At 31.7% G+C, this 15,375-nt stretch overlaps 1 protein-coding gene across 1 annotated transcript; it reads left to right on the top strand.

Moving 5' to 3' along the window:
* The first annotated feature begins 1,006 nt into the window (after nt 1–1,006).
* On the top strand, nt 1,007–14,201 carry LOC137396785 (uncharacterized). The gene is made up of 11 exons (XM_068083095.1): nt 1,007–1,106; nt 2,107–2,250; nt 2,858–2,992; nt 6,913–7,080; nt 7,444–7,561; nt 8,402–8,504; nt 8,792–8,905; nt 9,560–9,677; nt 10,615–10,767; nt 12,427–12,594; nt 13,483–14,201. Exons 1-11 carry the CDS (start codon nt 1,010–1,012, stop codon nt 13,665–13,667), a joined length of 1,503 nt encoding a protein of 500 aa, XP_067939196.1. The 5' UTR covers nt 1,007–1,009; the 3' UTR covers nt 13,668–14,201.
* The last annotated feature ends 1,174 nt before the right edge of the window (nt 14,202–15,375 follow it).

Genomic DNA, 15,375 nt, shown 5'->3' with positions numbered 1-15,375 from the left:
ATGTTTTATATATAATAGATATACACATATATACTAAATATATGCGATATAGTCCGAAGTTGGCCAATTTTTATCCTTAAATGATTAGGCTTTCATATGCACAGTTGTACCACCGCTTGTATTGCTTCTGATGTACCGCTCTGAAATGTCTAGGTTCTATCTGCTTCTCTTCAAGGTTGAATGACTATCCTTAGCCAGCTCGTCATTTGGTTAGTCTCTTTGGTGCCAGCTCGGTGTAACCAAGTAAAAGGTTTGACGACTATTAAACCCATATAAAATGATTATAACCATATATAATTAATATTTTTTGTAGTAATAGGTATGTTTACCCATGTATCTTTTCAGTGCTTCTGTTGAAGGTTGGGAGTGTGAAACTTGCATCTCTTAGCTTGGTAAACATTCCCTTTTGCAACTGAGTTAATCAGCCACCTCTTGCCATTTCCCGATAGTTGTACATTTATAAATTCTACAACTGACAATATCTCATTGCACACCAGACCTCTAGGGTACTAGTGGCTTTAACTTGACTCTTCCTATAATATTGGTAAGAATGAAGAGCTGAGAAACTGAAAACCAAAACAACCATTTTCTAGCAAAATTTAAAAAGACTGCCATGCATTGATCGACGAGTAAGCAGTACTCATAATCAATGTGTTTATTGCTTCATGCTTGATAAGTTATGGCAGGTTGTTCACTTTCAGTTTCTAGCAAACACACTTAAACACCTTTTCATCCAATCAGAGTCCGGTGCTTCTCAAAGGTACGGTGCACACTGGCAGAATTTCTTCAGCAATATAATGCATGTATGCTTCCCCAGGGTAGGTATACTATTTATAGATAGATATATGCTAAGAGAGATCGTCAATAAGTTTACTGTTATACAGAAATCTACAGCTTCAAGAGCAAAATGCTGAAATGCCATTTTCCTTCAAAAAACTGCTATAAGTGGCTGATTGCTTGCACATGTTTGGTAACTCAATTTCTCAATTGTGGTTACGCATATTCTACAATGGCTGTGCTGCCTCTGTATTTTCAGAGGCACTATGGAGAAAGAATTTTATCTGCCAATATTGGGACTGTGCAGGTTGCTTTGTCTTGCATGGGAGGTAAGTTAAATATTAATTGAACAATTTAATGAAAAATACAGCGTTATATAGTAATTCATATCATATTGTATACTGTAGACAATACTGTTACAACACTTTAAAAGTTGCTTTGTAACATCCTATGCTGGTCTAAGCTTAGCATCATTAGATTTTGCTGAAGTCTTCTCGTTTGATTGAACTTTTCACCAAGCATTTTATTATACTATAGAATATAGTTGTTTTTATTGGGCATAACGGTATTAATATATACTATTCTATGTTAAGCAGTGGTGCTATCTCTTTTATGGCTGTGAGAAAACAGCTTTTGTGTTAGACCTTATAATAGTTTAATTGTTGCAATATATTCACTACATACTAATCGTGTGATATAATATAAAAATTAAATAATATTGGTTTATGTTATGCAGTACAATGTACTACATAACATAAGCGATCTTGAGGCGAGTGCTCAAACTCCCAGGTCTCTGGTAGGAGACCCGAGTTAAAGCAAAAATTACCACCCATATGGGTTAACTGGGGTGAGGAAACAATTTATATCTATACATATATACATATATATTTATATATGTATATATATACATATATATATGTGTGTGTATATATATGTGTATATATATATATATATATATATATATATATATATATATATATATATATATATATATATATATAATGTACATATTTACATATATTAGTTATGGAAAATAGTTGTACTTACCTTTGCAGAGTTTGGCAGTTTTATGATGCCTGTACTCAAGTCATGAAATTGCCTGGAGCTCCCAAGATAAGTACAATTATCTTCCATAATTAGTACTACATGTATTTGCTCCAACTTCTTGTAGAGCTCTTTTATTTTAGTATTACTTTACTGTATTAACTTATAGTATGGTAGAACTTTATTTGTAATTATATTTATATATAATATAAATGTAATAGTATGTATATTTTTGTAATATGCTTAAAAAGTCAATTACTGTATTTGATTAACAAACCTTTTCAGGACTGCCTGGAATCCGGCTTGCTAATAGATTTGGAGAAAGACCAGTTCAGTTAATTGCTGGAGCTTTAACTGTTGGAGGGTTGATTTCTACGGCATTTACTAAAGAAGCATGGCAAGGAGTTTTGAGCAGTGGTGTTCTTGTAGGTAAGGTAGTACATAAACAATCTCTGTTCTCAGCATAAGCTTTTAACTTTAGACCCACCTTCTAGCTATTGGTGGAAGTGCAGACGAGGCTTTCACAGTCAGTTCTCAATGCTCTAGTCTGCGAATTGTGTATCAGTGCATCATAGACTGAAGCTTTTTCATGTGTTATATTCCATCACTGTTCTTATATTAAGCAGTGGAGTTGCAGAATATTATATATACGCCATAAGAAACACCAATAAAGTCTGTTAAATCTTCACTTTAGAAAGTTGTTAAAATTTAAACAATCTAATCGCTCAGCGCCTTCAAAGTCAATTCAAATCTTTAGACTCACAACATATAAACTGTAGAATAGCTAACAAACATTAAATCACAAACTGCTTACTAAACATTGGTAAAGCTGTCTACACATTCTTGGTGCAGAGTGCTTGTAACAATTAAATTAAATGTTGCCTTCAGTTATAAATACTGAATATATAATATGTTGGTGGTTGTATTAAAAAAGCTTTTCTATTTTTTTGAAACACGTTACAAAGCAAGATGTAAAACCCATTTTAATTTCTTTCTAAATATTTCCAAAACTGGCTGATACTTGATTTTGTTTCAGGAGCTGGAGCGGCTTTAAATCATGTGGTATGCTACTCAATGAGTAACACTTATTTTCCCTCTCACCAACTTCCTATGTCAGTAGCTATGATGGTAAGCTTTAATGCAGCAGAAATCGCCTGGCCAGTCATAATGGGTAAGACCTTTCTATCAGACCACTTGTGACAGCTGACATTTAAAAGTAAACCTCAACATCTCCTTGAGCACGAACAGAATTCATAAATGTCAATCGTTAAAAAGCTTCTTTACTCCCGTATAATTTCTTTCAAGTTGTATCATATTTTTTAATTCATCAGTACCATTATCTTTATATTCAGGCTCCGTGAGACTTGAGCTGATCCTTATTCACCATTAAATTGTTATGTCTCATCATGGTTGATATCACTTTATGTGTCCCAAAAAATATTTTCTTTTTTAATACATCTATATATATATATTTCTCAAAGTATGTCGTATGTCATGTGTCGTGTGTCTGCATTCTGGCTATAGATATAGCCTGAGTTTACGATTATAATGTTCAAATTTTACGATTCTATGTTCTACTCAGGATATAACTATAGCGCACACTGATTATTTTACCGATGCAACCACGCGTTATGTCGCTTTTGTTAAGAAATATTTTTCGTGAAGTCCAATCACTATATCTAGAGTCAAAGCCAATTCTTTTCCTTCGTACAAGTATTTTCTTACCTTTTGGTCAGACAAAGTACGATATCTCATTTTTAAATTTGTACCACTATCGAGAGATAATAGTATCGTCATATTCAAAGTTTTGATGGATATCTTTTAGTGAAACAGTAACCTTTTTTAACACTTTTACTGCCGGGGAAAAATTTATGCGTTTTTCATGGTCGACTGCCATAGATGCATTTATGCTACTTTCCCAGCAATTGCGTAGTAACTTAATTTTATTATTCGTTTACAGCAAAACCAACGATCTATAAGACTTGTATAGTATTGACAGTGTTGTCCGAAGATTTCTCTATAAAATTAGCCTAAAATAACAAAACAGTTCACAATTTTTTTTGAGAATTTCTAACCTGAAAACGAACATTTTTTGTGTAAGTTTTGTAAGTACCTCCCGAGTTAAAAAACAGATAATTACATATGTTGATGACATTATAGCCAATTCAGAATTTTGCGATTTCACGGATAATTGAAGTAGCAGCACTGACTCTGATGATGACAAAAGTAATAGTTTTGTAAGAGTAAGGAACATTGTAAAGGATCATTATAGCTTCGTAGCGATCATAGCTTCACATAACTTTAACAGTGCACAAAATATAGATATATTGAATTTTTGGCATAGCACTATTTGTTAATATGTTAGCAAAATAAAATATATAACAAAAGTGTTCTAGATAGAGTTTGATGTCAAAAAATTGTACACGCACCATGAAGCAAAACCTGCCATTTTCAATAAAATAGCTGGCAGTAGGCCGTTAGCTAAATTTGTACATTGAAGGTAGTGAAAGAGTTAAGCACACAATTCTATGCAATAATGCTTATTATTAATTCAACATATTTAGAAATTTTATTTTGTTTTCTCAGTTCGCAATAATTGTATCATCACTGAATCATCCTTTATTGTAGCCGTAGAAAAACTGACCTATTTTAGCTATACTTGCTAATTAATTCACATTTATATCTGAACCCTTTTATAGTTGTTAAATTTTTTGTAAATTATTTGACCTGCACAAATAATTTCCCTCATGATATGGAATTTAAAATTTACAGTTGTTTGACAATGTTTGAAAACCTTTACAGTTGTTTTTATTTCCTCCATTAATTTATTTCAAAGTACACTGAACGCTTTTCTCATGATATGTAGTTTGAAAGTTAGAATGGCGAGTGTTGTTATATGTTAAATACAAATAATTTTTTTGTCCAAAGACGTTGTTATTACCCCGGCAACCCCGGGTGGTACAGCTAGTCTATATATTCATATATATATGTATATATATGTATATATATATGTATATATATATGTATATATATATCTATATATATAAATAATTGTATCTATGGTCACGTTGTCTTGAAACGTGACATGAAACTGAGTAATACAGTTTTATCAAACTTTCACACTTTTTATATCTATATTATATATGTATAAAAATATATATATATATAGTAGTTTTTTGGCAATAACTTCATTTAAAAACAAAAATTTTTTTTAAATTAGGCCATACAACAGTAGTAAAACAAAAAAGGGCAACAGTTAGCCATTAAAATCAAATAAATAGTTTGACAAACAGTGTTTAAAATGCCTTTATCTGCTACGAGAGCGGATAGTAGGGTGGAAGATTATTAAAGCAGCTAGAAAGGATATTTTCAAAATAATTGTTAGTGGTTGTATGCAATTTGTTCATATCACGTAAGTTGAAATGAGTTGAGAACCTGTAAGTGTCATGTAAGAAATGAGGACATAAACCTTGAAAACTATACATGATACAAAATACTAAACATAAATAAATAAGAGTACGTGATATGCTACTCTTTTTATCCTCTCTAAAGTTTAATACTTGCGCATCTTTCAGTTTGGTTTTACTGTAGATTTTACCTCAAGTGAATCAGAAATAGAGACTGGTTATGGTCTGATGAATTCCTAAGTGTCTAACTCATTAAAGGTTATTATATTTATAGCTTGAGTAATAAGTTAGTTATTTCATTTTATGATGGTTATCAACTTCCTTGGTAACATTAAATTAGTATAAGGCTTAGCATTTTTAAGTGGGAGATTTTAAACTTTCTCAACATAAATAAGCAAGAAAACGCAAAAGGCTGTTAGACAACAAGTTGAGACTACTAGCTAGCTCTAAACTTTCTGTTATTCTTTGTTTAAATGTTTTTTTATGTAGCTGCATAACTATAATAAAGAAATCCAACCATGAAAAGATGAAGATCAAAAAATGATAAATAATAGCTCTTGTTTAAGTTTTGATTTCAGTAAAACAACAATTTAGTAATATTCGTAACAGCAATATACTATGTAATAATCAAATATTATTGTTTAAGTTATATAAGGAGATACACTATTGATCAGAAATCTACAATGTTTTTGTAGCTGAGTAACTCTGTTAAAGAAATAGCAAAGATAATCAGTAGAAGCAATCAAACAATGTTATTTTTCTGAGCGTTTTTTCTAAGTAAACCAACGAGTTACTAATAGCGATAGCAACATTATACCATGTAATAGAAATCTACTATTATTGTTTGAGTAATAAAAGAAAATCGATGAATGGTCATCACCATATAATATTATGGGGTCAGCAATTTGCTGATTTATCAATGATTGTGTTTTTCTTCACTGATTATTAGTTTTGTCTCATATTTTTCATGTGATGTTACTTACAAATGAATGAAAACAACCTCTTAATACGTTTTCTAGCAGAATTGAAAACATGTATTAAAACTAAAAACTAACAAAACAGATTTCTCATTTTCTCAAAACTTTGGTTTGGCTTGTTTCACAGTTGTATCAACTTATTAGTTCGTCAAAAATGTTTGGTTTGACTTTACATTGATAAGCTCTCAGAAAATTTAAAGCCAGACTTCTGAAAAATGTTCTGAAATAGGTGAAGATGTTTAGTAACTCAATTTCATTGTAGCAAAACTGTTAAAATGTAGTGACAAATGTAGACAAGAGTAGACAAGTGAGTGTAGTGACAAGTGTAGACAAGTGTAGACAAGTGTAGACAAGCGTAGACCAAAATATAACAGTTTAGATAACTTCTGATTGCCAATCAGCAGGAAAGAGTTAATCAGAGGCCTCAAATCTTTACAAACTGCTTGTAATTGTAACATATTAGTGTCTTCATTTGTCCTTCAAAAGTCAATTCCCAACATTTTACTTCTACATACAAAACAGCCAATATTTCTGCTTCCATTAGCCTACATTTTCATTATAAATGCCACATTTCCTTTTTAGGCAAAACACGTAGGCAACAGAAGGGCACAAAAATGGTTAAATCTGATTTCCCTAAAGGATTTGCATGAATTATTCTGCTTTATTTAATTACAACTAAATAATCCATAAGGCTTCTTTTGTTGCAGAATATTTGGTAACATCTTTTGGATTCAAAAAAGCATTTATAACTCTTGGAGCATTAAACACAATCAACTTGGTTGCCGGTGCTATATTTACTCCTAAATACGCGACTGATATTGAAGCAAAAAGTGTGGATGAAAAAGAAACACCAAAAAAGGAATTGAGCATAACAGGTGAGTCACAGGTTAGTCAAATCAATAACTATCACTTGTGTTATTAGCTCTAAAAGTTGTACTTTTAAACGAGTTATTTATGGTCATTAGCTATAGCTTTTTTAGAACTTTTGGTAAACATTGGAAAGCGGACAAACCTAAAAATGAAAACATGTGCTATGTGGCAAAAAATCTGACTTTAGCCTATCTGACAGTTGAATATATTTTAGAGTCTAAGATAGCTGTAACATATTGGTTGACTGTACACAACAGCAAACAAATGTACTCGATAGTCTCACAATGTCTATAATTGATGTAATACAGCATGAAAATGACTTTTGGCAATTTACATGTATGATATGAGATTGATTTACCACCTTTCAGTAACAGGAAAGAAGTCAGGAATCTATCATCTTCCAGAAGTTGTATCAACTGAAGAAAAATGTGAGGAAAATATTTCAGAAGTTTTTCCTGAAGTTGAAGAAATTAAAAAGTCGAAAATGTGAGTTTTCTTTTTAAATAAATTACCTAATTATAAAAATTGAAACAGGGTTCTTTTGAGAGTATCGCTCTGTCCTGTCTTGATAAATACTTGCACGCTAACACTATTTGAATTTTAGAAGTTCATACGAGTTTATATGCCGATTTGGTTTTTAGTTCTAACTGCATATCTGGTATATATTTTTTTACCTCTATAAAACCTCGGCAAATCTCATCTTTTACCCAAATGCTACATGAACGTCAGCCAAATGCAAATCTTTTAAGAATTATTTACTTTATTTCCAAATTTATTTAATTTATCTTTTGCTTGGTAATTTTTCCATCAACAACAAATGATTCAATTTTGAATTTGTATCAAACCTTCAAATCATAATTTTTGATATTTGTTGCAAGTTTGAAAGTGCATAATTTTTATAATAATTGCTTCAACTCTCTAATAAGTATATTCTGAATTTGTTGCTACAAAAGAAGGTGTGGTAAAATTTTTTCTCATACCTCAAAAATGAATTGTAGACATATATTATATTGTATACGTTTCTTGTAGGCGTTTATTTATATTTCTATTTTAATCATAGAAAAAAAATTCTATGTGAGTTTCCTCCAAAGTTAGGTTTTGGTAGATGATATAGTTAGCAACTTGAATCACTTGATGATTTAATGAAGCAGTTCATTATATAAAAAAATATCAGCTGTGCAATAAAAACTATTGGTGCACTACTGGAGGCGTCAACAAATCCAATCTATCAGTTTATGCTTGCTTTGGATATGATGAAGCTATTTATAAATTGTTCATTTTAAAGGGTATTAAGTTGATATAAAATGTATAAATTTATAACTTTAGAAAAACTGACCATATAGACCTGAGAGAAGTGATGAGAACTGTTCAGCAGAACAGTCGTATTTCACAAGTTTTACTTGTCGCCAAATCTACAGACGAAACAGGTGTAAGTACCCTTGACCTCAAAATAATGACAGGCGGCTAGACTCAATCATTGCAATGATCAACCATAATTTTGTTTTCATTAGCTTGGACATGAAAATGTGCGTGTTTGCTAATTCCTGCACACAGATAGAAATAGTGAAATTGTGTTTAACAACTTTATATGTAATACTTTAAAGAGAAAACATGAAATCTCCTGATTGTTCAAAACTACTACATATCATATGCAAGACTTGATCTAATTTTTACAGGATGAACAAGTGTTTTGTGCAGGTAATCCTATGTTTCTAGGGAGAGCGCACTAATGAAAAATTTAATGAGCTCTCAACAAGCGATGATGGGGAGTCTACAAAAAGCTCAGAAGAAGAAGATAACTCCATACTAGCTATTTTACGAACTAAAGGCGTATGTTTTTATAGATTATTGATACAGTCTATATTAGGTCTAATGAAAGTTTAGAATTTAGAAAATAGTTCCTCTTACAATGGTGAAGATGCAACATTATATGCATATGAAATAGTAGTGTAACTAGGTTTTAGTGGTTTAACTCTGAATTGATGGGAGTTATAAATGTTGAGATCAGTTAGGTACAATTCTTCGTTTTTTCGTGACATCATTTTACTGTTGTCAGCCATCTTTATAGACAATTTTATTGTTAGAAACACAAAGCTTTTGCAATGATAATTTGAAAACGATATTTTTGTTTGCAATTTTTTATTATAGTATCAAAACAGCACCTAAAAGTACTAGTAAATCAAAGAAAAACGATCGTTTTCTACAAAAATGGCGGCTTTTTCGTGAGCGAGCGCATGTGCAAACGACTTGATGACGTAAAAAAAATGATGGATTGGCTTATTAGTACTATTAGGTGAAATTCTGCTGAAATTATTTATTTATTTGAGAGTTGTTACACTTTAAGATTTCATAGATTTTGACTGCGTAACAGTAAATAGTCTAATTTTTTGGTAAAAGATAACATTGAATAGTTCAGCGATGTTACCCACAGGTATTTAAGTATGATCAATCATGTTTAATTTTAGCAGGTTTCTATGTTTGCAGGTATTGAATTACTTGCTGGTTACTCTCCTTACTGGAGGAGGAATTGCTTGTTTCTTTGTGGTTCTTGGTGACTACGCCTACCATACACTTGGATACACTCTGAACCAGTTTAGTAATGGTAACGTCTGAGTTTTTGCTTTCTTTGCCTGATTAATCTCTTATTAATTTCTAATTTGTACACACCCTTCTGTCTTTATTAGGTACCCGAGTCTAAACACGTTTACTACAGAGTTCAGCATGCTTATGTCAGAGTGCCTGTGTAATAACTGTTAAAATCAAAAGTCCATAAAGCCTTAAGGTTTAATGTTAAGCCTTGCAGAGAAAAAAGAAAGTCATTTTACGTAACATGATATCACTTTATTTTCTGCAGAGCTATGTCAATAAATTTTAAAATCTTACTGATTAAAATAAGTCTTGCACAACACAAATAGTCAAAAATAGTCAAAGACAAATGATTCACAAAATTCTTCAATAAAAAATTTGCAAAGTCACTACAAATACCAATTTAATAAATGGTAATTAACTTCACAGTCATCATTATTCTAATAAAGTCAGTGTAGCATTAAATAATGATTTATTATATTATTTTATTACTTGAAACAAATTAAATTTTTCAAGTGCGTGATTTTATCCAATTACAGGTAATCGAATTTGAAGATAAAAAAACTAAACATTGTATATGATCATAAATAGCATATTTTCGTTTGTTATGCCACGAACTCACTATGCAAAATCGTAATGTTCTCATGAATCTTACATAAGGTTATTTAAAATTAGTTCTAACTTGGAATAAGAACTACAAGTACACTAAAAATAGTTCAGTTGTGCTTTACTAGTTTACTTAGCTTTAAAGATTGCTTGAAAATTAAAATTTCAAGTCATGTGCATTTCATCATCCAGTTACACAAAAGACCAGCCAAAAGTTTTTAATCGGTGTTGGCACAAATTGAAATTAAACAAGTGATGTATATTACTATATAAAGTTTTTAATCTTTGTTTTTGCATACATTTTACACTAGCCAGCTTAAATAGGCCAAGTTCCTTTTGTTTCGCAGGAATCATATTCAAAGGTGTTGCCCAGCTGATAGTGACAGTTGGGCTGACTCTCATCACCAAGTACTTCCTGGTCAGTTCTCCAGTCATATACTTAGTAGGAATCATGGGAATGCTCTTTACAGCAGGGCTCATGCTCTCAAGGCCGTCATCAAGTGAGTAGCTCTGAGATTTTTGGGCATGACTGTGTAAATTGCATCTATATGCAACAAATTTTCTTAGAATATTCAAGTCAAGCATTGCTAAAATACACACAGAGATTCAAACAATGATAGTGGTCATGAACTTTTTTGGTTACCGCAAAGTTGACAGTACACGTTTAATCTGATGCTATCGATGTGATCACAACCTGCTTTAACAAAACAGGATTGAACTGTTTTAACAGAACAAAACTGTTTTAGTAGAAAGTCATTAGACTTTTTTTTCAACTTGGTTGTCCAATGAGTGCTTTGATCAATCTTTTTCCAAGTATAAATAGCAACCTGTCATGGTTTAGAGGCATCATGGCTTTATTCATTACCTACCTCATTGAAATACAGAAAAAAAATTAAATTAATGCAAGAAAGATGATTCCTCTATCCACTTCTTTAATTATCTCTTTATTTAAACGCATAACTAAAATATTCTAAAAAGGTTAGTGTGTAGCGCGGTCAATAGGTAACTAGTTTTATATAGTCATCAATGTTTTGCTAAAGCTGTACGCTTTGCAATGTATCTAAACATGGATTAGAACTCTAGCAAATTGCCATTTCATTTTTACATTTTGAATTGACAAGCGTGTGGTTGACCATAGACTTTTTCGACAATATCTGCTGGATGAAATTTTGGCAACATACATTTTTATATCGACCCACTAAAGGGGACTCGCAAAAAGAGTGTGACATTGACACAGGCTACTGGTTGCACGAGTATAGTCTGTTGCTGTTACACTTCTATTCACAAACAATTTAAAACTGTTACAGAAAAGACAAATTAATGATCTCACAGGGCCATTTATTTGTCAAATTTTTCAATAATTTTAAAAAACTTTTGCTTTTTAGCAGCTGTACTTATAAAGAACATGTTTTAGCTATTCTTGTTAGAATTTTTTGATAACTGATTTTATTCAGCTGACTAAAATCATTCAGGCTAAAATTAATTCAAGATTTTTAATTTTTAAATTTAGTTACATCGAAAGTTTTTGTAAAAAAAACTTTAGCAATGTCTAATTATACATGAGAAAAAGCATAATATAGTAATAGTATAATTTAAAGAATGTTTTACCAACCCTACCTTTAAGTTTTGCGTTGTTACATAAATTTTGTCTAAATAATATCTAAAACTGTCGATCCTAAGAAATCATATTTGGTTTTGTTTACATTCCATATATCGAAATTGCTTTATTGCCTATATTTAATACTATTCATCAGAACTTTTAAATATTGGAAAAAAAGTTTTGAATTTTTTTCTTTTAAGCCGGGCCAGAAATCTGAAACAGCAAAACTCTCTTAATCTTGCTATAAATATCAACATTAACTCTTGTTCGAGAAGCTATATTGCGTTGTATAGCATATTCTTATAGCATATTCTCTGAAGATTAGATAACTGTCGAGATTAATGTTAGGTTTAGCTTACTTGATAGGAGCTATCAACTTTTTAAAACTTTAAATATTCTTTCATAACAAGTAGCAACCATAATTCACATTTAAAACGTTTAGGATCAATCCTCAGATCTGTCAGTTAGGTTTTTTGAAAGTTTTACTCTCTCTAAATATATTACATCTGTAAAACGAAGTAAATTGAGTGAAACTATAACTTTGTTTTTATTGTTTCAGAAGCCTTTTTGGCTGTAATGACCCTATGGGGAATTTTTAAAGGGCTGCATCTATCTTCATTTTTTGGAGTTTGTCTTGAGCTGACAACTCCAGCGCAGTCAATTTCTACTTATACCCTGGAAGTGTTTTTAGGCGGACTGGGTGCCTTGACACTTCCTTACTTAGCAAGTAAGTGAATTTCAGTCTTCATCTTTGGGATTAGTCATATCATGCTTCTGAGAGTCATGGTGTTTGTTCTTGTAAATAGCTTTTTATATTTCAAAATTTATGTCCCTGAATTTATTATAGAAATTTTATTAGCTTTTTTAATTAACACAAAACTGAAGAGAGTAGTCTTTAACTCATTTGCGACAAAACTACACTTCATGATCAGAAGCAGATCAAAATGGCAGAAGATACATATGCATGTTTTTACTAATGTTCAAACTATTGTTTGGTAGTCTATGGCTTCTTGATCAAACTGACTTTCTTTAACAGGTGTATCACTATGTTTCTATGGCAAACCTGATGTGCATCTGGAGTTGTGTACACATGGAGTTACCGTGCGATAAGTGTTTTAATAGACATTTGCATGATCAACGCTGGTGCTTTGCTAAAAAGTGCAATAAATGTCATATATCACACTTCATATGTTAATAATTAGCGCATCAGTTTTGCCACTCTTAGCAGCATTTAGAACACCAGAGCATTTCAAACTGGTCAAATGAAAATGAAAACGACAAAAGTATAAAAATATTTAAAACGAATATGCTGTTTTCATTATTTGCAAAAATGAAACATTTGATAAAGATTTGCGAAAAACAAAATCACTTAACCTTCGTATTTTTGCTGATCACATCTTGCAGTGACTTGTGGATAAATGCCAACATACACCCCAAAGAAGCATGGTATATGATGCTTCATTCTAAATGTTTCCCCGACCATTTCATACCCTTTTTCCATCAGCTCTTTCAAGATGTCAACTAACGTATGATCGCTGCCAAAGACTACCATTAAATAGAGCTAGCTGTGACTATATGGTGTAAAACACCTAAACACTCTGTCTTCTTATTCTAGTTGAAGCTCAGGTGAAGTGGAGCACCAATGCTGGTCTGTACGTATCAATGACTTTCTTGACACTCTCAGTCATAGCCATGCTCCGCCTTGTGTGCTCTCGGCTTATCTCTGCCAAAGTCTGCAAGCCAGAGGCAGCAGTTGGCAATGTCGTCACACCGACTAGCTTTGACTGGTTAAAAAACTAATGGTATATCTTAAAGTTTAGTACGTGATTGCGTATTGTGCTATCTCCAGTTCCTGCACATTTCAAATGAGCTGTAGTTTTTCACTTTGAGGATTATTAATCTTTGAGAATTATTAATGATTGAGCTCATCATTTGCATGTTTTTAATTATTTTTTTACAAAATTTTATTATTTTGAATGTTTGATGACCTTTCGCTATATTGTTAATGGTCTTAATCAACTTTAATTCATTACCTTTTTATATTTTGTGCCTGAGGACATTTTAAAAGACATTCTATATGTAAAGCAATTTTAGTATTGACGTTGAAGAAGTAAGTTCATCACTCTTGAGTAATTCACACTCATGATTCCAATATTAGCTCCAACATCTATAAATATACTGTCTGCATGGTTTTAGGTAACTAGGTATTAAGTAATTGGGTATTAAATACCTAATTATAAAATTAAAGTAAGATATATAATGCAAGACTTACCAATGAGAAAACCTTTGTATGGAGTCATAATTTTATCATTTTATTTGAAATTAATATATTTGCAGCAATAAATAAGTTTTGTTGTTATTCTAGACTAGTGTTAAATACAGCATATAGCAGAGCAGCTTTAATGCCTTAATGCTAAGCAATGCCTTAACTAAATTTAAAGGTTGACTTGCGACAAAATTCACATTACAGTTATTTGATATGAAAAGATTCACCATGTCTTACTCTGTTGTGTGGTAAGTGCAAAATACGTGGAGATGTGATTACAAGCTCTTAAAAGCTCAAAAACGAACAGAAAATCGCAGCCACACAAAACTGCAGTAGTTTGGATTCTCTTTCCAAAACGGCTCAAATGTGATGTAGCTGTGAGAGATGGTTTCTGTTTACACTTTCTTGCAACCTTATTCGTCAAAATATTTTCACAAATATACTTCACGCATTCAATAAAACTATGTATATTGTTCTTACGCGTCTGTTTTATCATCATTGCAATGCTGTCACTTTTAGCACTGATATTTTATAACTTACTGTAAAAAATCGTTAAACTTTTTAACCTTAGCTCGAATGAGTACATATCATTGTCTGATAATCATGACGAGCCTGTTGGTCACCTGTGATAATCGAAAAGTGCTGCAAAAATTATTTGCGAAGTATTGGGTCACTCGATTAGATTACGACTTGACAATTGAATAATGCCGTAACAAAACTGTAAAGTAGCGAGCATTTATATTTGATACGGGGTCTTCGGTAAAACCCAAAGTGTTTGTCATAAACTAGTACTACGATAAGTTTTATATTGTGCTTTGTATTGGCCACTCAATTCACGGGAGAACATACGTGACAAGACGATAACTAAATTCCGTGGCTACGTCATCGAAATAAAGAGATTCCAATCTTCCAAGCGGCTTTTCATTTTTGAGCTATTAAGAGCTTGTAATCACATTTCCACATATTTGGCACTTACAACACAACAGAGTAAGACATGGCAAATCTTTTGATACCAAATAACTGTAATGTGAATTTTGTTGCAAGTCAACCTTTAACAAGCCTTTGCAGTCTACCCATCATATACAAACATGCTATTATAAACATGCTGGAACCGAGCACTCTAAATAATTTCGATAAGTTATCACCAACTTTTAGATAAATAGGAGTTATCTACTTGTGAGTGTATACAAATTGTAATATAACACTTTCACACACAATTTGTCATTTGAAAACAGTCAAACT

Source organism: Watersipora subatra, chromosome 5, assembly GCF_963576615.1.
Source record: "Watersipora subatra chromosome 5, tzWatSuba1.1, whole genome shotgun sequence".
NCBI classification, from domain to species: domain Eukaryota; kingdom Metazoa; phylum Bryozoa; class Gymnolaemata; order Cheilostomatida; family Watersiporidae; genus Watersipora; species Watersipora subatra.
This window is presented reverse-complemented; position numbering and strand designations above follow the sequence as displayed.